This window comes from Lissotriton vulgaris, chromosome 1_2 (genome assembly GCF_964263255.1).
Source record: "Lissotriton vulgaris chromosome 1_2, aLisVul1.2, whole genome shotgun sequence".
Taxonomy (NCBI): Eukaryota; Metazoa; Chordata; class Amphibia; order Caudata; family Salamandridae; genus Lissotriton; species Lissotriton vulgaris.
In genome coordinates, this window is record NC_141686.1 from 76,990,147 (window position 1) to 77,016,075 (window position 25,929).

At 45.1% G+C, this 25,929-nt stretch overlaps 1 protein-coding gene across 2 annotated transcripts in view; it reads left to right on the plus strand.

Moving 5' to 3' along the window:
* CCDC77 (coiled-coil domain containing 77) overlaps positions 1-25,929 on the plus strand; it is a 293,054-nt gene that overhangs the window by 114,357 nt on the left and 152,768 nt on the right. For both annotated transcript variants that reach the window (XM_086952832.1, XM_086952833.1), the window contains 2 exons: positions 21,685-21,757; positions 25,392-25,489. In XM_086952832.1, coding sequence (XP_086808958.1) covers positions 21,685-21,757; positions 25,392-25,489 — 171 coding nt within the window. The remainder of the gene's footprint in view (positions 1-21,684; positions 21,758-25,391; positions 25,490-25,929) is intronic.

Consider the following 25,929-nt stretch of genomic DNA (forward strand, 5'->3'; position numbering starts at 1 on the left):
ATGAATGGTCAGACATTCTCAAATTGTGAATCTCAATTGGAATGCCAGAGTAAAAAAGTGAGATACGGAGAATAGAACGACGCCAGAGGAATAGTTATGACTTAGGGAACTTGGAACTCCTACTCGGGCTAAAGAAAGAATATAAATATTTAGTAAGGAAGCAGAAAAGGATCTTTAAAGAAGAATGTTGGGCAAACCTTTTAGAGACAATAGAAAATAAAAACATTAAAGGGTTCTGGAGGCTGATACAGGATGCTACAGGAAGGGCACCGGGTACGATGAGTTGTGTTGTGGAAGAGGCAGCTTGGGTAAATTACCTAAGTAACCTATATAGTGCTAAAAGGACCCCGGAAATTGTGAAGAATAAACCAGCTTGGTCAGGGGGCGTAGAAGGATTAAAATCAGACTTCGCAGTAGAGAAAGTAAAAGAAACCATTAAAAAGCTGAATCTATCACGTGCTGCAGGTCCAGATAATCTTCCCGCCGTTTTAATTAAAACTCAGATAGATTGGTGGGCAGGATTTTTTTCTCACATGTTTGCAGCAATCCGGGACTCAGGTCATTTTCCTAAATCCTGGAGAGGGGCCATAATTAGACCCTTGCATAAAAAGGGGGGAAAGAAGGACCCTAAGAACTACAGGCTGATCAACTTGCTGGATATTGGCGAAAAGATTTTCTCAAAAATTATCCTTGGCAGGCTAAAGGAGTGGGCGGAGCGGCAGTCAATAGTCCCAATAGAGCAGGGTGGCTTCAAGGAAGGGCACTCTACTGTTGATCACTGCTTCGCACTGTGGGCTGTAGCGAGGAAGTCCATGGAGCAGCAGGGCAAATTGTTTTGTTGCTTTGTTGACTTTCGCGCTGCTTTTGATTTGGTGGATAGGGACTGTCTGTGGGAGACATTGCGAAATGTTGAGGTTCCTGCCGACCTTTTGCAGGTAATCCAAGAACTGCACAGCCAAAATTGGGCACAAGTAATCAAAGATACCTCTGGTGGCCTTACAACGGAAATAGAGATATATAATGGGTTGAGGCAAGGCTGCGTTTTGGCACCGTTACTCTTTGCCATATTTTTAGCAGACTTGCCTCCTCTCTTGGGCTCAGCCAGAGGCGCAAGCCCAAAAATAAATGGTAAGCACCTGTCCTGTCTGTTGTACGCGGATGACCTTGTAATAATGGACCAAACAGAGGTGGGGCTTCAGAGGAAGTTAAATGTATTTAATGAATATTGCATTGCAAAGCGTCTTACAGTAAACATGGATAAAACAAAAATTCTATGCTTCATGAAGAAGTGTACGAAATTTAGCTGGTACTTGGGCCAAACTAAATTAGATACTGTAAGCGAATATAAATACCTCGGAATATGGTTTACAAGGTCCCTGAGGTGGGAAACCCACTTGGAAGCTCAGAAATTAAAAGCGCATTTAGCGGTATGCGGGCTGAAAAGATTCAACAATAGCTATGGCGATATGTCTCACAAACCTCTATTGACTGCCTTTAAGGCTATGGTCCATCCGCAATTCCAATATGGGGCAGAAGTAATCTGCATTGACGGGAAAAGCTCTTGGGATAAAGAGGAGGGCAAATGTTTAAAATCCCTTCTATCTCTTCCTGGGTCGGTAATGGTCCAGGCAGTTAGATTGGAAGTAGGCCTAACCGCATGGAATGTCCAGGTGCAGATGAGTTTCCTTAGATTTTGGAATCAATTGGGGCAGGGGGAAGTTACAAAGGTGTCACAATGGTGTATGAAAGAAATACAGACCAGTGAGTTAAAGTGGGCCAAGGCAACAAGAAGTAAACTCCGGGCCATTTGTGACCACCTGAATGTGAACATTGACCCTCTGACACTCCAAACTAATGTAATAAAGAGCGTACTAAAAGCACAGGGAAAAGAAATTTCAAGGGGCACAGACCAAGAGTATTTGAGAAAGAAGGACTCCGTGAAATTTATGAGCCCAGGTTGGGAGAAAGACTTAAGCTTTCCATATATAGATTTGCTACCAAACCGTTGGTTAAGGATAGAAGTTCTTAAGTTAAGAATAGGTATTAACCCGATATTTTTAAATAGTGCAATTAAATCAGCTTTAACGCATCCTGATGGCAAATGTGTGTGTAAGCTAGGAATGAAATGTAATATTTTGCACATTTTACTGGATTGTGATATGTTTTTAAATTTACGTAAACAGTTCCTTCGTCCGATATTTTTAAAATACGAGGTTGAGGTGCGTTCTCAAGCACGGGAGCTTCTAGTTGTTATGGAAAATTTAGACATTGCAATAGCCATCGGGAAATTTATGCTGGGTGTTTATAAGTTCCCGGTTTGGCAGGAGGCTCAAAAACAGCAAGTAGCTTTATAATCCAAATGAATCCTTGTTTTAAACTGTATAAAGGTAGTTTTTAGGATAATTTGACTTTTTATTGATATGAATATGAAATTGTGATACGTTGATTTTATATGACAAAGTAGGATCTCTGGTTTATAGATCAAATGGTCTAAATAAACTTTATTTTTGACTTGACTTGACTTGAATCTCAATTAGAGAATCGCAAATTGAGAATGCAATTTCAAAGGTGCCAGGGTGTCTAAAGGACACCCTGTTGCACCCCTGAAATTAAATCGTGCACATATGATGCGCACACACATGCCCCAAGGGCATGTGTGTGCGCAACAAGAAACTTTGAAAAATGCACAAATCCCTCCATACCCAAGAAGTCCATTAGAAGTGCATTCTTCACTGGCAATACCTCTACTACTTATAAAACTGAGGATCCAAGACTTCCGTTATGTTTGTTCCTGACAGTATGTGAAACTGATTACTGTTCTTACAGGCATTCTTCACGTCGTGTAATTTTTATGCTTTTTTCTTTTTATACCTTCCTGAACTTCTCATTTTTAGGTCTGACTTGACAATGCAGCTGTCTATTTTCCTATTACCAATTCTGGCTTTTCTCAGAAAAATATTGTTATCTCACACCACACCTTTCGGTTGTTTCATTAATCTTTCTACTGCCTTTGAAGTGGTTGTATGTCAATGCCTGAGGGACTGTTTTACATCCCAGATGTACACTGAATCATCAATTACATTTTTTATTCTCATAGATGCATTGTGTACGGAAAGCAATAATGTTTTTGTTGTTTTTTCAATGCCAGTGGTCGTTTTCAGGGACACTGCCTTCCCCCTAATGAAGGCAATTGAAATATGTGGACTTATCTTTGCCACTATTTAAAGCTGGAACTTGTTTCAACACTCATCTGGGACCAACAAGATGCAGATCTGCACCAAGTAAAATCACAGGTGGGGTCTTCCAGCATCTGCACAGGCCAACCTCCGCATGATCGCTGCAACTTCACCTGCCGCCAGGCCAAGATATTCCTGGGTCCTGGATGTCCCTCTTACCCGTCCCACAGCCTTGTGACCCCCCACTGGATCTACTAATCATTCATTAATAATAATTAATAATTATTAATAATTCATTGCAAAATAGCTTGGAATAGTCCGGTTTAGGTATGGGGATCCAGGCCTGAATCATAAATTCATGAACCTAAGAATCTTCTCCACTAATTGCAAGCTTTTTGTAATGATACCCTGTAACTTGATCCCTTTCGCGCAGTGATGTGAATTTCTCCAATTCGAAGTGTACGGTCAGACCATAGACAGCAGCCACATATACATCTTTGGACTCATTTGTGTTGCTGTACCCTATGACATATATGTGTAATTGGATGAAGGGGGTAAATTATGCATCCCATTGTTTTTCATATCTTGTTCCTACCTTTGAAACAGCTCATATTTGGGGGTGTCTGTCTTCTCCTAATGAAGCTGTTCAAAATGTGTGGCCATTTCTGTCCCACTCTGTGCCTTCTTTTCTAAGGTGAAACACTTTTATACTACACACGTTCAAGACCAACTAATACCTAGAGCACAGCTTTCCAAACTTTTCATGTTTGTGACACATTTTCTAGACATGCATCATTTCGTGACACAGCAAAGCAGTGTAGCGAGTGAGCCCGATGCACCTAAGGAGGTTCGGGGAGGTTCTCAAAGTACAGATGATACAGGTGAGGTACAGTCTAGTAAGGACTAAATCAGGTTACCCTTTTGCAAATGCTTGTTAGTAAAGCTAAAATTTCAGGTAAAAAGCACCAGCCTCCAAGATCAGCACAGACTTCTAGCTGTGCCTCTTACTTATTTTTGTTTCCAAATATTTTATTTGCATTTTATAAACGAGAACCAAAAGTCTAGTACAGAAAAATTTAACAAGTACAGCAGAGGTGAATTGCCAGCAAAAATAGCAGAGGATGCTGAAATGAGACCAACCAGCATACCGACTGGTAAGGCCTCAGACAAGCACGTGTGACACCATAGCCAGATAGAGATGGGAAAACAAAAGGTGGAGGAGCCAGAGGTCTTCGGACTTGGCAAACAGGACTCGGGCTGCAGAGAAAGCTCTGGGAATTGTCTCCTGCTCTTTAATGACAGCCCTGTAGGTATTTAAACGTCCCCCGTTAGCATTTCTAAAGATACAAAACACTCAGCAGCAACACCATCAGCCGCACTTCAGAGGCTCCCGTGAAGTATTTACTGAATGCAGTGGAATCCTTTGTAGTGCGCGCTGATTGTAGAGAGAACCATGATGGCAATTTGAAACCTTGGCAGCTATGCATCATCCAGTGACACACCCACTCATGGCAGGCGACACATTACTGTGTCCCGACCCAGAGTTTGGAAAGCTCTGACCTAGAGTATCAGCTCAGCTGTTATCAATCGGATAACATTCAGAATATTAGCATTTGGAAAGTGGAGCAAAATCCAGTGGGTGTCATTGGTGTTGGCTCTCTGTCTGTACTTTTGAGAAAAGCTCATTGATAAAAGTCAGATTATTCTTCATAATGTGAGGATTGGCACATAAGAGCTCACCAACGGAAGCAGCCTTTGCAAGACCTGAACCACATCCAGTGGTTGTCCATCACTGGACATTGTTTTCATTGAACCAATAGCAAAGAGAAATGAAAGTTGAGAGAACTACACTAAATCAGTGTATTTTAACCATTCCAATTCCAAGAGTGACCACTGGTAGTGAGTCATTAGTCCACTCATACGTTTTGTCATCTATACTGCTATACATTCAGAATCTTTCTCTCAGTCCTGCATTAGTGTGCTGTTTCGTCGGGCATCAGTTGGTTTTTCAGTAGGGCTGGCACTAAAAGAAAGGTTGCTGGAAGCAGGGAGAAAAGAGGTATTTGTCCGAGCTTGTAAATTACAATAGCAAGTAGAGATCACTTCTTATGAATTGCAGTGGATAAAAGACTAATTTTGAGTGTGGTGGTAACTGAAAATCCAGTTCCTGGAGGAAATGCTGAATGGGGAGGAGAGTACAGAGGAATCCTCCATGTATCAAAACAAAAGTCCAGTCCGGGAAATTCAGATGTTGGACTCTGCTCCACATTTCAAGTTTCCTCTAGCAATGTGAGTATTTTCACAATTTGTGAATCAGGCCATTTGTGAAATATATGTTTGAGTTTTCAAAAGTACCTGGAATCTACTATATCCATGAATGCCACTTGTGGTTCTCATAGATAAAATCATGGCAGCACTTCTTCACACTGGCTGGTGTTAGATCAGACTATTGCACACCGCTTCCACCTACCTAATAGCTATAGCTCAGGGAGCCCCATAATCATGCCTTTCAATGTCTTGTTGAATCTCTCAACAAGGCCATTGGTTTGTGGGTCATAGGGTGTAGTAGAGATTCAACAAGACATTGAAAGGCATGATTATCGGGCTCCCTGAGAAACTCAAAAGGAGATGGGGTGTCCTCCTACCACGCCTGCTTTTCTCTTACTGTGTAGTGCCACAGAAAGGAGTAAGGGTTTTCCCCCTTTGAACTTTTATAAGGGGACCACTCTGTCTTGTACAAGAGGGTTGGGAGAAGCCTCTCCAAGAACCCAAACACAATATTGTGCTTGGCCTAAGGTCCAGAATGACTGAGTACATGGAAAATGCATCCAAAAATCTTGAGGCCAGCCAGGAGATTCAGAAGCACTGGTATGACCAAAAAGCTGCACTGGTTGAATTTCAACCTGGGCAAAATGTGTGGGTTTTGGAGCCAGTGGCACCAAGGGCACTCCTGGACACACGGAGTGGACCTTACCCTATCCTAGAAAAAAAGAGTGAGGTCACCTACTTGGTTGACCTGGGCACAAGCAGGACGCCCAAAATGTTATGTTATGATGGCGATTTATATAGCGCCCGGCTACTCGGGCAGATCTGTAGAGGGAGTCCGAGCACACCAAAGCACACTAAAGGCCGAAAAGCCAGGTCTTAAGGCTTTTCCTGAAAGACAGGAGATTGTCTGTTCTCAGTGAAAGGGGGAGCTTATTCCAAAGCTGCGGGGCACGGGCCCTGTAAGAGCGACCTCCAATACGTGCATGCTTTACAGCTGGGACGACAGCCAGGGCTTGAGTGGCCGAACGTAAAGATCTAGATGGATGATAGAACTGAACATGTTTCCTAAGATAGACTGCACCAGTACCATGCAAGGATTTAAAAGTCAAGGTCAAAGTCTTGAAGATGATACGCTTCCTCACCGGAAGCCAGTGGAGTGAATCGAGGAGGGTCGAGGTATGGGACCTGTGGCTCAGGCCAAAAATGGCCCTCGCGGCAGAGTTCTGTACAGCCTGTAAGCGAGCCAGGAGGTACTCTGGGAGACCTAAATAGAGCACATTGGCGTAATCAAGCCTGGATCCAATCATTGCTTGTACAGTAATTCTCCTATGACAGTGAGACAATATTGAAAGGAATTTCCTGAGCGTGCGTAGTAGACCAAAACATTGGCCGACTACGGTAAGGATCTGGGGTTCAAAGGTAAGACCATTGTCAAATTTGACACCCAGATTCTTGGCGACTGCAGTAGGGGAAGAAGGAGGATGCATATCTGCCGGCCACCAAGATTTCCATTGGGCATCAGGAGAGCAGCCAAAAAATAAAATTTCAGACTTGTCTGAGTTACATTTGAGCTGGTTCTGCTGAAACCAGGAGAAGACTGCCTCCAGGCAGCTTTTGATGGAGTCACCTGCAAAATCGGAGTTCTTATCGCAGGTGAAAAGCAGCTGCGTATCGTCAGCGTAGGACACAATACGAGCGCCATAGGTCTCCACTAGTTCAGCCAAAGGGGAAAGGTAAACATTGAATAAGGTGGGACTTCAAACTGATCCCTGTGGCACTCCCACATCAAGTGATGGAACTGTTGCTGAAAAAGGTGGTGACCAGATCATTTGTTGGCGCTCGGAGAGGAAGGACTTAAGCCAATTGAACACCGTCCCTCTGATTCCGATCTCATGGAGTGTAAAAAGGCCGCTGAGAGATCGAGTAATACCAGCATTGCCTTCAAATTGCGATCTGTCACTTCCTTTATGGACTCAGTTACCTCCAACAGTGCAGTTTCTGAGGTTGGATCGAAATCCTGACTGTGTCTGATGCAGAATGTCATGAGCTTCTAAAAATTTAGACAAGGTGGAATGCACATGTTTTTCTGCGAGTTTGGCAAGGGCAGGAAGCAGAGATATTGGCCTATAGTTGGAGTGCTCTAGGGGATTCAAATTAGGTTTTTTTATAAGAGGGATGACATGAGCCTTTTTCCAGGCCTTCGGGACCTCGCCAGAGGTGAAGGAGGCATTAAGAAGAGGGTTGATCAGAGGATTAAGAACATGGACCATTTTGGAAAGGATTTTAGCGGGGCACGGATCGGAAGGAGAACCGGATTTCAGTTTTTGTAACAAATCAAGCGAAGCCTGAGAAGAAAGGGTTATCCATGTGAACCGCCTAAAGCTATACAATGACAGGGCTGACATCACCATGCTGATGGTGACTGATTAGGAACAGGAAGCAGAGACCTCCTCTCCTACAGCCCAAAAGATAGGTCAGTAGATGGAGTTGTATTTTCAGACACCCTCTATGCCCAACAGCAGACTGACTGAAAGCAAGTCTTGCAACAGTATGCTAAGCTCTTTTCCTTGTCCCCTGGTCTGACAAACTGGTGTACCCATGATGTGGACACTAGTGACAGTGCACCTGTCAAAAACAAAATCTATTGACAGTCAGACCAAGTCAAGGAAAGCATCAGAGCTGAATTCAGCAAGATGCTGGCTCTGAGAGCCCCTGGGCCAGCCCAGTGGTTCTAGTCCCCAACCCTCATGCACAGGGTGGAAAGAGAGAAATGAGGTTCTGTGTGGACTATAGAGGACTCAACTCTGTCACCAAGACATGCTTACTGTTGGAACTGGCCCTTCTTGCAGGGTCCTCCTCAAACTTTTTGCTTCTTCCTCCCTTATTTTTCCTGACCCGTGGCTGTTGGCAATAGGACTCTGCGCACTTTACCACTGCTGATCAGTGCTAAAGTGCATATGCTCTCTGTGTAAATTGTTATTGTGATTGGATATACATGATTGGCATATTTGTATTACCAAGAAGTCCCAAGTAAAGTGCAATGAGTGTGCCAGGGCTCACGATGACAAATGCTACTAGTGGGCCTGCAGCACTGATTGTGCCACCCACATGAGTAGCCCTAAAATGGTGTCTCAGGCCTGCCACCGCAGTGCCTGTGTGCAGTCTGTGAACTGCCATGTCCTCCTGGTCAGTGTCCCCACTGACTAGGCCTAACCCTTCCCTTTTTTGTGCACATTGGTCACCCCTATGGAAGGCCCGAGGTACCCTCTCGGGCAGGGTGCAGTGTATGTGAAAGGTAGAGCATGTACTGGTTCAGGTGACATGCTCTGGTAGTGAATTACAGCCATTTTCGTTTTTTCACTGCTGCAAGGCTATCTTGCTCCATAGGCTATCATGGGGGATGCTGGCCACAGTGGCTACCAGCATATCTTCCCATAGGAACAAGATAGGACATAAAAGTCTAGCATCCCTGAACTCAGAATTTAATAACACACCTTTTAGGAAATATTGTTTTTAAATCCTGTGTTTGAGAACAGCTCTTTTAGAAAGTTGCTGTTCTCTTGTCTGACCTTTCTGTGTGCCTTGCCCGGTTTGTGTATTGACTGTCTGGTTTGAGAGTGACAGGGGCTGGGAATTTCCCAGGAGACTGACTGGGTCAGCCGTAGGCTGAATGACTGCATTTGCAACTTGAGTGGTGGGAGGAGATAGCACCTGGGCCTGAATAGGGCTGTGCCTGCCTTCCCAATGCTGGCTCCACCTCCTGCTGGGCGGCTGACGACCCTGCCCCACACTCTGAAAGGAAAGGAGAAGCCAGGAAAACAAAGTGCTCAGGGAACACCCAGAACTGGTTCAGACTGGGCTCAGGGCCTACTTGCACAAAGAGAACAAATACTTTTAGGGGTATAGTACAGGACCTCTGACAACAGAAAATTAGATCATCCTGGAATCAAGAAGGAACCTCTGCCAAAGAGAAAGCTGAAACTGAAGAAGGAAGATTGTCCTGCTGTTGCTTTGCTGCCAAGGAGAGGGGAAGGACTTTCCTCTGTGCTGTTTCCCCTTGCTTGAAGGAATCCCCAAGGGCCTAAGAAGAGCTGGCTCCTTGTTTTGAAGTCCCAGGAACAAAAGTACTTCACCCCCAGCTTCCCCTGAGCTCTACTAAGAGAGTTCTGTCCTTCCTGGAGTGCGTGGCCCATGTGTGGTGCCTCTGGGAGTTGTATCTGTGCTGGGAAGCTGGAAATCACGCTTTAAAGACTTTGCTACAGAAAAGTTATTGCATCGCTCGCTGCGGAGCGCATCCCCGACAATGCGAGGAAATTCCCGCCGCTATGAAGGCCGAGATCGTCGCAGTGCCTGTTGCAGCTGCCAGAGCCGTCGCATCCTTCGTTTGCGGGACGCACCAGACCGATGCGGAAAGACTAACATCGCTGCGAGTGTCGCCGCAGAGCCTGTCGTCGCTGGGAGAGATCGCCGCACCGCTTGCTTGCGGACCGCATCATGCCGCTGCGAACATCGTCGCAGATCATCGCATCGAGGAGCTGCGAGAGAGAGGATCACTGCTGGATCGCGCATCGTCGCCCCGGAGATCGTCGCAGCCCCTACGAGATCGTCGCATCGTGCCTTTGCGAGAAGAAACTTCCTACGGAACCTACGCACCGGCATCCATACAAGTGGCCTTCCTCCCCATACAGACCGGATTCATCGCAACACGCCCGCTGCTGCAGCGGCGCTGTCGCAAACGCCTCCCCAAGGTCTCAGGAGCAACGCATCACTTGTTTTCCCCCGCACCAGCTTCTGCTTTTGGAACTTTGTCGCAACTAAAGGTACTGTCAACTAAGTCGTGACGCAACTGTGAACTTTTCACGCAACTGTGGATTATTTTTATCGCAACCTTAAGAACTCTTTTGCAACCATATTCTTGAACTGTGTATGTTGGATTTTTGTTGTTTTGGTCTTGTGTAGTTTAGATTAAATACCTTTATTTTTCTAAACTGTTGTGGAGTCAGTTTGTGGTGTTTTCACTGTGTTACTGTGAGTGTTGGTACAAATACTTTACACATTGCCTTCTGATTAGCCTTGACTGCTTGTGCCAAGCTACCTAGAGGGTGAGCAGGGGTTATCTCAGAGGGTTTTCTCCTTACCCTGACTAGAAGCAAAGGTCCCTATTTGGACAGTGGTACCTACCTCTGCCAACTAGAGACCCCCAGTTCTAACACACACCCTATCCCAAGCGCAGATGAGTTGATAGAAAAATTGGGGGCTGCCACATTTCTAAGTACCTTTGACTTAATTGCAGGGTACTGGCAGATTGGCATGGCCCCATGAGCAAAAGAGAAAACCGCATTCTCCAAATAGGCACTATCAGTTCACTGTTATGCCCTTCGGTTTAAAGAATGCCCCAGCCCCCTCCCAGAGGGTGGTGAATCAAGTCCTTGGTGGGTTGGAGTCCTTTAGTGCAGCTTATCTTGATGATATTGTTGTCTTTAGTTCCACCTGGCAGGATCACCTGATCCACTGTGGAAAGGTTTTAAAATCCCTGCAAACTGCAGGACTAACTATCAAGGCATCCAAACGCCAGATAGGGCAGGAAACTGTGGTATACTTGGGCCACCTTGTTAATGGAGGTCAGGTACAGCCCTTACAGCTCAAGATCCAGGCCATCCTGGACTGGGCAGCTCCAACCACCCAGACCCAAGTCAGGGCATTCCTTGGCTTGACTGGGTATTACAGGAGGTTTGTGAAGATATATGGGTCCATTGTGACTCCCCTCACAGAACTCCCCTCCAAGAAAACGCCCAAAAAGGTTAACTGGACAGTTAGTTGCCAAAAGGCGTTTGATACCCTGAAATAAGCAATGTGCTCAGCACCAATTCTGAAGGCTCCAGATTATGCCAAGCAGTTCATAGTGCAGACTGATGCCTCTGAGCTAGGGATAGCAGCGTTCCTATCCTAGACCAATGATGAAGGCCAAGACCAACCTGTTGCTTTTATAAGCAGAAGGCTTTTCAACATAGTGAAGGAACTCTCCAACCCCAGCGCCAACACCAACCACATCCCGCCCTTGCAAGATCTGTGCGACTCACTGGCCACCTTCTTCCATCACAAAATCGCCGACATCCACGACAGCCTCATCTGCTCATCCGACCCAACCGCAACAGACCCCACCCTGAACGCCACCTGCACCAACCAGCTGACCTCCTGGTCCCACGTCAATGACTAAGACATGCAAAATCATGAACTCCATCCACTCAGGATCTCCATCAGACCCCTGCCCACACCAAGTTTTCAACAAAGCTGACTCAACCATAGCCCCCCAACTACGGAAGGTCATCAACATCTCCTTCAACACAGCAACATTTCCGGAAAGCTGGAAACACGCCGAAATCAACGCCCTCCTCAAGAAACCCAAGGCGAACCCCAAAGACCTCAAGAACTTCCGGCCATCTCCCCGCACCCCTTCCCGGCGAAGGTCATCGAGAAAATCGCCAACTTACAGCTGACTCGCCACCTCGAGGACAACATCATCCTAGACCCATCCCAGTCCGGATTCAGACGCAACCACAGCATCGAGACTTCCCTCATCGCCGCCACAGACGACATCAGGCGCCAGCTAGACAACGGCAACACTTCAGCCCTCATTCTCCTGGACCTGTCAGCCGCCTTCGACATGGTCTGCCACAGCACATTAAGAACACGCCTCCAAGAAGCCGGAATCCAGAAGAAGGCCCTGGACTGGACCACGTCCTTCCTCTCCGGCAGAACCCAGAGAGTCCGCCTCCCGCTCCGAAGCCACTGACATCATCTGCGGCGTACCCCAGGGCTCATCCCTCAGCCCGACCTTGTTCAAGGTCTACATGGCTCCCCTCGCACAAGTGGCCCGCCAGCACGACCTGAACATAATCTCTTACGCCGACGACACCCAGCACAACCTCTCCCTCACCAAGGACCCTTACACTGCCAAAACCAACCTCCACGAGGGAATGAAGACAGTCAACGAGTGGATGAGGAGCAGCCATCTGAAACTGAACTCGGACAAGACGGAGGTCCTCATCCTCGGTTCCACCCCAAATGCGTGGGACGACTCCTGGTGGCCGATAACACTGGGAGCAGCTCCAACACCCACAGACCACGCACGCAACCTCGGTTTCATCCTTGACTCCTCCCTCTACATGTCAAAGCAGGTCAACGCCATATCCTCCTCCTCCTGCTACAACACCCGCATGCTTCGCAGGATCTACAAATGGATTCCGACTGAAACAAGAAGAACAGTGACCCAAGCCCTCGTCAGCAGCAGGCTGGACTACGGCAACGCACTGTATGCAGGAATCCCGGCCCAACAACGGCAACAACTACAACGCATCCAAAATGCCTCCGCCCGACTGATCCTCAACGTCCCCCGCCGCAGCCACATCACCTCCCACCTAAAAGACCTGCACTGACTTCCCGTCAACAAGAGGATCACCTTCTAGCTCCTCACCCACGCACACAAAGCACTCCACAACACCGGACCAGCCTACCTGAATAACAGACTCAACTTCTACGCCCCGCAAGCCAGCTTTGCTCCGCCAGCCTCGCCCTTGCCGCCATCCCACGCATCCAACGAACAACCTCCAACGGCAGATCCTTCTCCTTCCTCGCCGCCAAGACCTGGAACGCCCTCCCCACCCATCTGCGGCAGACCCAAGACCTGCTCACCTTCAGAAGGCCATTCAAGACCTGGCTTTTCAACCAGTAGCAGCCCCCCACCCCACCAGCGCCTTGAGACCCTCACGGGTAAGTAGCACGCTTTACAAGTTCACGGATTGATTGATTGATTGATTGATCTCCCCAGGGAGCAGTGTTGGAGTGCCATTGAGAGGGAGGCTTTTGCTATGGTTTGGTCCCCGAAGAAGTTGAAACTATACTTGTTTGATACTCACTTCCTAGTTCAAACTGATCACAGACCTCTTAGATGGCTAATGCAAATGAAAGGAGAAAGTCCTAAACTGTTCAGGTGGTCCGTCTCCCTACAGTGAATGGACTTTCCACTTAGACAATGAAGACTCTCTAGGGAAAGGTTAGTCTAATCATCTTTCGTGGGGGGGGGGGGGGGGTTTAAGTTGTGTGAGAAAGTGCCCTCCTTCTTGCATGGTATGCCCCCACTTTTTGTTAGATTGCTGATGTTCTTTAACTGAGGGTGCCCTTGGCTCCTTCTAATCAGTACCCAGGGCCTATGTTCCTTCCCTAAAATTGCATTGAAGCCTAAACCCAGTTGGCATCTCTGGCCACATGTCAGCCCCTAGTAAATGGTACCACAGGTACCCAGAGCACTGTGACCAGAGAAGGCTTCTAAGGGCAGCAGTAGTTATTGTGCCACCCTTAGAGGTCCTGTACCCTGACACACACACACACACACACTGCCTTTCCAGTCTTTTGTGTCTTGGTGCCGAACAAAGTGAAGCGTCGACATGGCACACATCCATGTGTGCCATGCCCACACAACCACTGCCCTGGCACAGATCAGTCACCCCTCTAGCAGGGTGCACTATGCCAGTGGTGAGGGTACAAGTGCATGAGCCCTGTACCCCTACAGTGCCCAAGTCCATTCTTGGGCATTGTAAGTGCAGTGCTGCCATTAAGAGTAGATGGTGTTGGGAGTTTGGCATCACAAACTCCACAACACCATAATGACGCCACTGAAAACTGAGAAGTTTGGTATCAAACTTCTCAGAACATTAATCCCACACTGATGCCTGTTTGGGATTTAATGTAAAATGCTCAACAGAGTGCATCTTAGAGATGCCCCCTGAAACTCGACCAACTTCTAGTGACCTAACTGAGTGGCTGCTTAGGCTGCCACCAACAGACATGTTTCTGGACCCCTTGGTCGAGAGCTTGCTGCTCTCGGGGGCCTGAAACAATGCACATCCTGGGACGAGGTGCCAAGCCTCCTCCCCCAGGATGGGCAGGGTTCACGAAAGGGAAGCTTCAAAGGCATGCCTCCTTTGTGATCGTCTCCAGACCATTTGCTTCTTTCAGCAACTGGTCCCCACTGGTTCTACCCCCCACTTTGGGCGGGAGAGCCGGTGGGAAAAATAAGTGAGGGAAAGAGTTCTGCCAACTCCCCTACCCCCCCCTCAGGTGGGGGAGGCGAGGTGAAGCCCAACTCTGGCTCCCCGCCATCTTGTGGATGGGGGACCCAACCAACCAGGGACAGGCTTCTGCCCCCCCTCCCACTGGAGATGGCCCGATAGGGGGTGTACCCACTCAGAGAAGGGACCCATTGGTCCCTGTCCTTTAATTACCTGTAACGCCCCTATATCTAGTATTTAGGGGGCACCCTGAACCTAGCTTACTCAGATTCAGCATGAAAAGAAGGACCGAACAGCCGTGCAGCCAGCTAACAAGAGGAAGACACCCACTGACTTGGCCCCAGCCCTACCGGCCTGTCTCACCTCGAACCTGCTCCTGCGAAATCCCGGTGTGTCCTGCAGGCAGCAGCCTCGGAAACCCCGGAGGACCTGCCTGCCTTCACTTCCAAAAACTGCTTCTCCTGTGAACACCCTATTTGTTCAACTGCAACCTCTGGCAGCAGCTGGAAACAGCGAATCCAGCCTACTCTGCACCCGTCAAATCCAGCCCAAGATCGAGTGGAAAAATACCACCAGGAGGTCACCCCGGCGATACTGACCCAAGATCCGGCGACCCCTGTCCTGCCTCAAGCCTCCAGCCGACGCCTGCAGCCTAAATCCAGAAGGCCTGCCTAACCGCGACCAGGAGCTGGTAAGAAGATCCGACCCCCAAAAGGTGCCCCTGCACCCGACGTCCCACGGCCTTGTGTGTCCAAACTGACGGTGCCTAACCAACCCTTAACTTCTTAACTTATCTCTCCAAGTGGTGGTCGCACCCAGAAGTCCTTCGTCTTCCTACCTGCACTGCTTTTGCAAACCGGAGATTCTCCATAGAAAACAGGGCGCCCGATGTCGAAACAGTGCTCTGCACCCGGCCGCCTCAGTGCAGCTGAGGGTGCACCTTTTGTGCTACTTTGTTTTCCCTTTTGCCCTGACCTAAACCCTAGAAGTTTTGCTCCCACAATCCAGTAGTCTGCTTGCCAGCAGCCACCAACCAGAGGCCCCCTGCCCCCCATTGGATAACATTGGGCCACCCGGCCACCCTAGTGCCACTGAGGTTGTAACAAGAGTGCATCGCTGACCCTGGGTGACCCCTGAGTCTAACCCCAGAACCTTAACTCCCACAGTCTATAACTTACCTGTGAACCAATATCCTGTTTTTCCTCCTTAGGATAACATTGACAATTTTCTTGCAGAAAGTTTCTAAGTGGGGAGTTTAAATCTAAAAATATTCTTTAAAAATTGTTATTGTTGTTATTGTTACTTTAGTTTGTATAGCGCCAACTCACCCACAGGTCTCAAGGCGCTTTAGACCAAGGAAACACAACAATTCTAACAACCAGAAGAAATAAAATGACATATAATTAAATGGGGCCAAGGGCTTTCCTAAACAAGTGTTTTCAGTTGCTTCCTATAGTGTAGAAGGTTGGCCTCTTTACGAAGAAAATCTGGCAACTTGTTCCACAGCTGTGGAATCTGTATGGAAAAGGATCTTCCGCCCTTTGTTGTTATTTTAAAACGAGGGCAGGCCAGCAACTAAGCATCAGAAGATCTAAGCGACCGTTTAGGATTATAGGGTATCAAACAATCCTTTATATAGACAGGTGCCTGTCCATATATTGCTTTATGTGCTATACACAAGCTCTTGAACTCCACCCTCTGTTTTACGGGAAGCCAGTGAAGCTTGAGCAATAAGGGGGAGGCATGAGTTCTTTTGGGAAGTTTGAAAATTAAACGCGCCGCGTCGTTCATCACAACCTGCAATCTATTGATCAGATTGTTTGGCAGGCCTAAGTAAAGGACGTTACCATAATCCAGTCGTGATATAATTGTGGCTGACACTACCGTGCGAAGCATTGACTGGGAAAGAAGAGGAACTAGCCTACGCAGCTGCCTAATTAGGCCAATGCAGGTTCCAACTACCGTAGAAATCTGGGCAGACATTGACAAATCTCGATCAATTTTTATGCCAAGACTTTTAACATTTGCTGCTGGTGTTGGAGTAGGACCAAGTTCTTGCGGCCAGTTAAGATCACCCCAAGGAGATGTACCAGTAGACACCACCAAAACATCCGTCTTTTCGGGGTTAATTTTCAATAGGTTAGCAGTCATCCAGCTGACTGTGTACCTAAGTACCTCTTGCACATGGGCCTGAGCCATAGTGGGGTTCTCGATGCTAAATAACAGCTGAGTGTCGTCTGCGTAGTTAAACACTTGACAACCCATGTGCACTAAGGGCTCGATCAAAGGTTGTAGGTAAAGATTAAAAAGTAGTGGAGATAGTGCAGAGCCCTGCTGGACTCCGCACTCCACCATACCTACATCAGAGATACCATCTCCCTGCTGGATCCTCTGTCGCCTCCCTGTGAGGAAGGATTCTAGCCACTTGTATGCTGAGCCCTTTATTCCAAATCTGGCCTGTCTGTCCAGGAGCAGGTCATGGCTGACAGTATCAAATGCTGCTGACAGATCTAAAAGTATCAGGGCACTTGGTTTCCTACTGTCAGCCATACCTCTAAGCTCATCCAGCACCGAGAGCATCTCTAACTCGGTGCTGTGGTGTGCCCTAAAACCTGCCTGATGCCCATGAAGGAGATTGTGAGACTCCAGAAAAGAAGAGAGGTCTTGCAGCACATGTTGTTCCAAGATTTTGGATACAAATGGTAGTTGGGAGATCGGTCGGTAATTTTTTAGATTAGTTGGGTCCGCTCCCGTTTTTTTAATCAGAGGTCTAACCCGAGCCTCCTTAAGACTAGATGGAATATAGCCCTTCGACAATGACATATTGAGAAAGGAGACAATATGATTTTCCAGGATGGGGCGCGCCACCCGGAAGACCCTGGGGGTACAGAGGTCAGCTGGTGACCCTGATTTGATGCTATTCATCAGTTGCTCAAGCTTTGTGCAATCGATCTCAGGAAAGCTTGAGATGGTACAGTGTTGAGGTATTTCATCATTCTGCGCCGGGATAAACTCACTTACTATGTTGTTTTTAATGTCAGAGAGAATATTTTCCACTTTCTCTAAGAAGTACTGTTGGAAAGTGTTACAGTCGATCTTTGTGTCAGTATTGACCGTTTTTTTTGTCAATTCTGTCAAGATGTTAAAGGTTTCTTTTTGAACATTATGCGCCTGCTTTATGCGGGTGTCAAAGTATTCTGCTTTAGCTACCAGAATCAATTTCTTATAGGCGTTTAATGTGGTTTTGTACTGTTCACGATCAGTTTCCTCCAGCTCCTTTCCACACGACGAAGCTCTTTTTTATGTTCTCTCAAAGAGGTGAACCACGGCGCACCCTTCCCCAGCCCTTTTGCTTTTTGTAGCCTCTCCGGGGCTATCTGATCGATCGCCTGAATTAGACTGAGTTACATTCGTATAATCCTGGTCTAGATTGCCACTGAGAGGGTTGATGCAAAGTGGAAGAGTATCTGTCATGGTTTGTAAGTCAACCCTCTTCCATTGTCGAACTTTTTTCATTTCTGGCGCTTGGGTTAAAAGTTTCCCATTGATAGGGATAACATAATTGATCAGGTAGTGGTCCGACCAAACGCAGGGTAGGGCGTCTTGAAAGATCACTTCAGGGTCCGAAGTCCAAACGAGGTCAATGTATGTCCCCTGTTATGCGTGGGACCTTCTCCCAGCTGCTTCAGGCCTATTGAGGACATAAAAAGCTCCAGTTGTCGGGATACCGAATCTTTAGGAATTTTCTCCCAGTGTAAATTAAAATCACCGGTTACCACCACCTTTTGGTATCTAGTACAAATATCTGATATAATGGGGGCAAAAAGATCGTTAAATGCTAACGTAGAGTTAGGGGGCCGATAGATTGTGAGAATCACAAAACATGAGTTGTTAAAAAAAACCTTTACTCCAAGTAGATCTGCCAGATCCACCGATTCCGCTATTAGGTTCTCAACTCTCAAGTACTTCTTAAATATGATTGCGACTCCTCCACCTCGGGAGGAGTTTGCTCGATTTTGCCAGACTGCATCATAATCTTTAGGGAGAGCCGCTATGATGTCCACTTCTGAGTTTCCATCTAGCCATGTTTCCGTTAAAGTTAAAATATCTATATCTCTCTCTTGGAGAAGGGTAAATATTTCGAGATGATGCTTGTGGAGAGATCGTGTATTTAAGCTCATGACCTTCAACGAAGGTTGACTACCATTAGGCCTCGCCTTAGGGGGTTTTAAGATATGTAAATCTTTTAACTTGCCGATGGTACTCTAACATAACCTCACCTCATTAGCGTGTAGCCGATGCAGAGTATCCGAAGAGTATGTAATGCTCCGACCAAGAGTCCTGGCCCATGGGCCCGTCCGTGCACGGACGGCACAGACGGGCTGAACTCTGGCGTGACTCCGGAGTGCTCACGCTGCGCGCAGGCATGGGCGTTTTAAATGCCTTTCTGTGTTCTCGCCGCCCAGCACGCTGCCCTGAATGGCGCTGCCGTGTAAATTTACCCCCAAGATGGCGCTGCCTGAATTACAAGCGAGTGAAGAAGGACCTGCGAAATGCGGTGATAGACAATTATGGAGCAAGTAAGGGGGCGCTAAAAACAGGGTAAGAAAAAAGCAACCATTAAAGAAAATACAAAACGGGTATTTTAAAATAATTCACAGTACGAGGCGGTCTGCTTAAATTGCGCTGCTGATCTAAGCGCTGTGCGAGAGAATTGCGTCTTGCCTGGTCAAAGGTCCTGCTCCCGATTCCAGCCCGCTTTAAATGCCTTTCTGTGTTTTCGCCGCCTAGCACTCTGCCCTGAATGGCGCTGCCATGTAAATTTACCCCCAAGATGGCGCTGCCTGAATTACAAGCGAGTGAAGAAGGACCCGCGAAATGCGGTGATAGACAATTATGGAGCAAGTAAGGGGGCGCTAAAACAGGGTAAGAAAAAAGCAACCATTAAAGAAATTACAAAACGGGTATTTTAAAATAATTCACAAGTACGAGGCTGTCTGCTTAAATTGCGCTGCTGATCTAAGCGCTGTGCGAGAGAATTGCGTCTTGCCTGGTCAAAGGTCCTGCTCCCGATTCCAGCCCGCTTTAAATGCCTTTCTGTGTTCTCACCGCCTAGCACGCTACCCTGAATGGCACACATAACCAAAACCTTTTTACTTACCTGTTTGCAGGAAATGTCCCAGTGCTGAATCTAGGTATCCAGCACTGAGTTAGAAAAGTAACGTAAAAAGTAACTTGCCTGTAATTTACTGAAAAAGCCTATTCATTCCAATGTACTTTATTTGCTAAGTGTTGCAACCTAATGCATCTCCTGTAAATCAAAGTACGATTTCTATTGCATTTTGAAACTGTTCTATATTCAGCAACTTCTTACTGAAAAGTATTTAATGCTTACCTATGCCAGGCTTGCTTGGTTCTAAAAATAAACAACAGTATATTTTTTATACAAAAACAATTGGCCTAGAGTTCAGTTCTTGAGTGTGTGAATTAATTTGCTGACTGATTGTGTACATCAAATGCTTAACACTGTCTTCTGATACTGCCTTGCTGCTCAACCACTCTACCACAAATAGAGTAAGGTTCTATCTAATTTTAACCTCTGCCTACCTCTGGGGTCACCTGGACTCGATACATGCTATAGCTCATTTTGGTGTAGTATATATAGAGCCAGTTTCCTACGTTGGATCCTAAGGATTCTCCAAGATGGTTCAATCTGTATATACACCCACTTACAAATCTCGCTGTCGAGAATCCTTGTGGCTCCGGAGAGGTCAACGGACCTTTTCCAACGTAGGCGAATTAGAGCTCTTTCTAAATAATCAAAACATCAATGACATTTAGATTTTGGTGATTAGTCAATGATGAGAGGTTGGTGAAGGTTTCAAAAATCTTTATTTATTGTATAGTTAGAATCTCTATCTTTATTCAGTTTAGTAAGTTTACAGAAATATAAAATAGATTTGGTTAGAGGTCAGCATCAGAAAAATATACAGTGTTCCATAAAGAAACCCCATAAACTAACTAAAGGACCTATTCTAAATAGAACCCCTAAAGAGTTTCTCTGGAGAAGAGTGAGTAAGAGATGAACTTCTCATAAAAGTTAGCGGAGATCCCTACAGCTGCAGTACCAACTGTGATCCTTTGAGTAGCATTGATCGCTAATAATCCCAAAGGCTAAGGAAATCAACTCTCCATAAAGAAGAGTCTCAGGGCAAGGAAAGATCCAGCAGCAGGACCACTTGTAAAGTTAAAGGACTGAACAATTATGGGTAAGGGTAGTAAGTGTAAGAGAATGAGGATAAGAGATGAGATATGAAATGCTAACTAGCTAGGAACACTCATTAATATAGGTTCATATTTTCTTCACAATTTTGTTAGTTTATTCTGTCTATCAAATGAGAATAGTTCATGAGGTGTTGTCATCAGTCACATGCTGCTTCTTCCGATTCCCACAGTCTGTACTCTAATTGCCATGGTTGATATAATAACAGGAGCACTTGTTACATGAGGGAAGGTTCTCAGGAGAACCCTCTTACCTAAGCTAAAGGATGCACTATAAGCTTGATGTGTGAATAATGGCTAGTCAGTAATATGAAAGCAACTATTAATGTTATTCAGAAGCGGCATTCAAAAAGGTCTCCATGTCCTCATTTAATGTAAGCAGTTTTAATAAGCTCCTAGTATTCTAGCATATGATCTAACATGGGGTTAAGAGCTAGATGAGCACAATGTTATAGTCTGCATATTTCTAAATGACGTCACTAATGCTTTGTAACTATGAGCAAAAGTAGAGTGAAAAATACTTTTGGGCCCCTTTAATATACATGTTAAGAAATAGTTGCATTGTGCCAAAACGTTTTAAACTCTCATTAATTTGAAAACATTCAAGAGCATTCTCAATCCTACATGGGATTTAACTGAAATATATTTTCACCGTTTTTTACTAGGATCCTAAATTTATTGCGTTTACACTTTTTGCCCATGAGTCATTTTCTAATGTAAACATTTTTGCAGCATTTAAAGCATTCTAAAGTGAAATTTGAACACAGTAAGTCGGTTTTCTAAAATCCTTCTCATTTTCACATTGGTGATGGAACATTCATCAAATGTCATTGGCTCAATAGGCTTTACAAGATTGGGATGCTACAATACATTGTGTTTGCCTTCTACAGGTTTCCATACCTCAGCGAATTATACAGGCCGGTGATCCATATGAAAGGAAAGACCAACGAACCTCCAAGACAGGTACGAAAGACCTGTGCGTGCTTAGTCTAACAGTGAAAGTATCTTTCATTGCTATTAGCGAATGATCAGTGATATGACCGAACATCTTTGTTGATGCATTTTTTTATTTTAAAAAGCTGACAGTACTTTACAAGTCAAAACAACAGTTTCCCAGCTACAGCAAGAAAGTATCTAAAAAAAAAGTACGTATGTTGATACTTTTGTGGATGTTGTACTTTTTTTGTTGATAATCATGTTTTGACTCCAGTGGTTAGATACTTATTGGCGGCCCAAGGTTATTCCTGTTCAGACTACATGGTATCATGCCTGAAACCCCTACACCACAGTTTAGCACTTCTTTGGCTCTTTGGGTGGAAACTGGTACACCAATATCTAATCGTGTTTTCAACAGAGAATTAGGAGTTCACAGAGAGCTATTATATGCACAGCCTGTGCATGATAAATAGCAGTGGCTTTAAATAATTTGCCAGGCTATAGTACTCATTCCTGCTTTTGAGCTTGTCAGTATCCCATAAGAATAGCTGGGAAGGAAAATCCAATCAGATTTGCTCTCCGAGTCTTGCTACTGTCTAGTTTTTCATGGGGGCCACCCCTCCTTTTCTCTCTGTATTCCTGTGTCAGAGGTATTCTCTCTAATCAGAATTGCAGTGATTTTGGAATTTGGATTTCCTCTTTATACCCCGTCATTCAGCCCTTCCTACTTTAGAGCGATCCTTTCCCCAGCCCTATATTCCAACACATCACCATGTAAGGACAGGAAATACATCCTGCTTGATTTTGATTGAAGCTGTATGAAGCATTATGGTTTACCTCCATTTTCTTATTTAGCAGCTTTGTTTTTTCTTATCAGAAATGGCAATAGGTCTTGCTTGCTTCTTGTGTGGTTTAATTGCATTGGGAATGTTCGTATTTAACATTAGAATCTGTGTTCTCTGTTTGGGCACCAAATGTTTTGTGTTTGAGGCATTCATCTTATTTTTGGGTAAATGATCTTAAAGTGGAAGTTTCCTCCAACAAATGCATTGCAGATTCTTATGCACCTTCACTCACATTGACACTCTAAAACACTCTCACACTCTGCCAATCAATAGAATTTACTCTGTCACTCCCAAACATATTATATAGAGAAATAACTTTTCTTTTTAACTTAACTTGCCTACTTGGAGGGCAAATCAGCTGCTCCATGGCAGAGGCACAACAGGAATCTTGTGCTAGGCATTAGAATCAGCAAGCCATGATTCCCAACGAGGCGCCCTACTGAGCAGCAACGGGCAGATTTGAAAAGAACAACACCTACCTCAATACATCTCGTAGCTTATTGATGAGACGGGAAGCAAAGTCCAATAGGAAGCTAGGTAGTCCTAGGGATCCTGCCCCTGTTGCTCTGAGTGGTTCTCATTGGCTTCAGGGTCGCACTGATGTGCACCCTGACAGCCACATTTTAGCAGAGATACTGTGCCACAGTCCAGACATTTAAGTACAAAGTGTTGTGTTTAACAGCTGAGGTAGCTCTATCATGCCTTTATTTTCATATAATCAGGGAGCATTTTGGGAGCATTATGTGTAGCCCCACAGTGTTACTTTTTTCAAACATGTTTATACAAAAACCACTGTGAGTAATGCAAGTTGGACTCCATGCTTTGCATTCAGAGCACTAAATCTGGTTGTAAAGGATTTGTATTGGTGAACCACACATACACGTTTGAACATCTTAATACCTATGGATATAAATCTTGCCTTAGTTGAGGGCAGTCCTCTAATTACTAATCCATACTATGGTACTTCAAACTGGCAGCCAAGTGTCTTGTTCTATACATATCTAGGCCTCTTCGTCCACTGCACAAAATAAACATGATGTCTATTACCCCAAATAATATGCTTTAGGCCCAGGACAATAGGAATTTCTCCCCTGGCCTTGTTTGCATTTAGAGCCACTTGTATTTGAAAGGCACCAATGGCCTCTTCCCCTAAAGAGCATATCCAAAAGCAACTGCTCCTCTTGTTGGATACTTGTTTACTTACTGTCTGGTATACTGACTGGCATGTAGGATAGCAAGAAAGGACCTTTACTTCTGTCTGTCTTTTTTGGACTGATTTGTGTATGGTTCCCCAGCTATGGTTCAGAGTCTTCTTTTTTGTTTCCACAGTTCACCTCCTGATATTCTTTGACCTGCATCTCTTCCATGTGCCTTTTGAGGTCTTGTTGGTAGAGATAAGATAAGCAGAGTTACAATCGACTGTGCACATTGATATCTCAAAGTAATGTCCTTGACTGCAGTCTCCAGATGTATAGTAATGGAGCTTTTGACTAGAAGATCAGATGGCTTGTCCTATTTCACTTTGGCCTTGATGTACGGTGGCAATCCGTGCAGGACTGCCAGTGACTTCAATGTTACATCACTCTAGGAAGCTATTGAAACTAATCAGAGTGGGGGGCGACAAATAGGAGGTGCTTTGAAAAGCTTTATTTCCAATGAAGCCTAGAAATTAATATACTGAAGCCTACAAATGAATGAATTAACACATTTACAAAATAAACCTGAAACGTGTTCTCCATGACCTCAGAAGAATCTGCCTTGAGCCCAGGACAGTAGTAATTTCTCCCATAGCCTCATTTGCAATTTGAGCCTCGTGTCTTTCATAGGCACCAATAACCTCTTTCCATCAAAGGGAATATCCGAAAGCAACTACTTGTCTTATTGTATACTTATTTACTTTCTTATCCCTCGGCAGTGTCACAGTGAGGGATACAGAGCTGTAGCCCCTTTTAACATGCTTGCCACCTCAGAAAGACCGCATTGGTGCATGAAGGCAGAACAGATCCATCTCCTCCAGTAATGGTCTATGGTTAATGTCGATCTTTTTGTTTACCACAGGAAGAGTAGAAGCTTCTTTCAGACCTTGGTTGCTGCCTTGCGGACATTCTCCCGCAAATGCACTCCAGACCCCTAATTAAAGCAGGGTCTAACATCCTATCTATGTTGAAACAAGCACTCATCTTGACCCCGATCTTATCCTAAATTTGCATCCCTCATATTTAACCCCCCCATTACACGTTAGGACTTTGTTCCATTTTAGGTGGACACAGTAATCCATCTCAATGTTATGCATCCTACGGCATTACAAGATCCTTTAATAGTGCATTGTTTTTCGCCGACAGTTTATTCAGATTTAATGTAAGTTATATATATTTTGTTTTGTCATACAGATTTTCTAAAGCAAGCTACCTAGGTTACTCTACAGTACTTGAATTCACTGGATAAATATGAAGTGATGATCATTTAATTTAGAAAGTTCTGCATTATCATTTGTTGAAACTTGAGTGCACAGCCCCGAGAAGTGTGTGTGTAGAGATATAAATACATGTGTTGTTTTAAGAGTTTTGACAGCTGTAGAGGCACCCCACAAACAAGTTGTTCAAATGTGAGCCTGACTTCATCCCACTCCATCAAAGATCTTGTTTTCCAGTAACTCAAAATCACACCTATATGGTCTTCAGTAATATACAACTCCATAAGGATATTCATTCTATAGAGCAATGATCATATAACCTTTTTTAAGCATATCTGTATGCTGAAGTGGAGTGCTTGCAGTATTGGTGTTGCATGTATTTCATAGAAAAATCGTTTCATAGCAGGAACAAAAAGGTCCACATCCAAACCATCTGCGAAAGGGGAGAAGCCATCAAGTCCTAACCAGTTCCAGAAAGACAATCAAACGCTATTACTGCAGGTAAACGCTATCACTGATTTAAACTCGTTCTCTGTAGAGCTGTTGTTGCCCCAGTTAACATTTTTTTATAGAAGAATTCTGCTTTATATCATACCAAAAAGGTACCTCAGCTGCAAGTCCACTAGTAACATTAAACTAACAAGTTTCCAAAGATTTCAAATCATCTTCACTTCAGGAAAATATTATTGAAGAAGTAAAAAAAAAGAGCATCCAAACACATGTACTATAGCATTTAAAAAAGCAAAGTCATCCACCAATGGTAATAATAACGGGATCCTCCTTTCCGCTAGCAATCCCTAATAGGGAGAATCTACTTGAAATTTGCAATTCTGCTTCTGACATTGGAAGAAGTCTGACATATCCCATACCCTAATTCTATTGTTTAATAAACATATAAAATCACTTAGATGGGCCTCTCTCTGTGTCCGCTCATTTTCCCT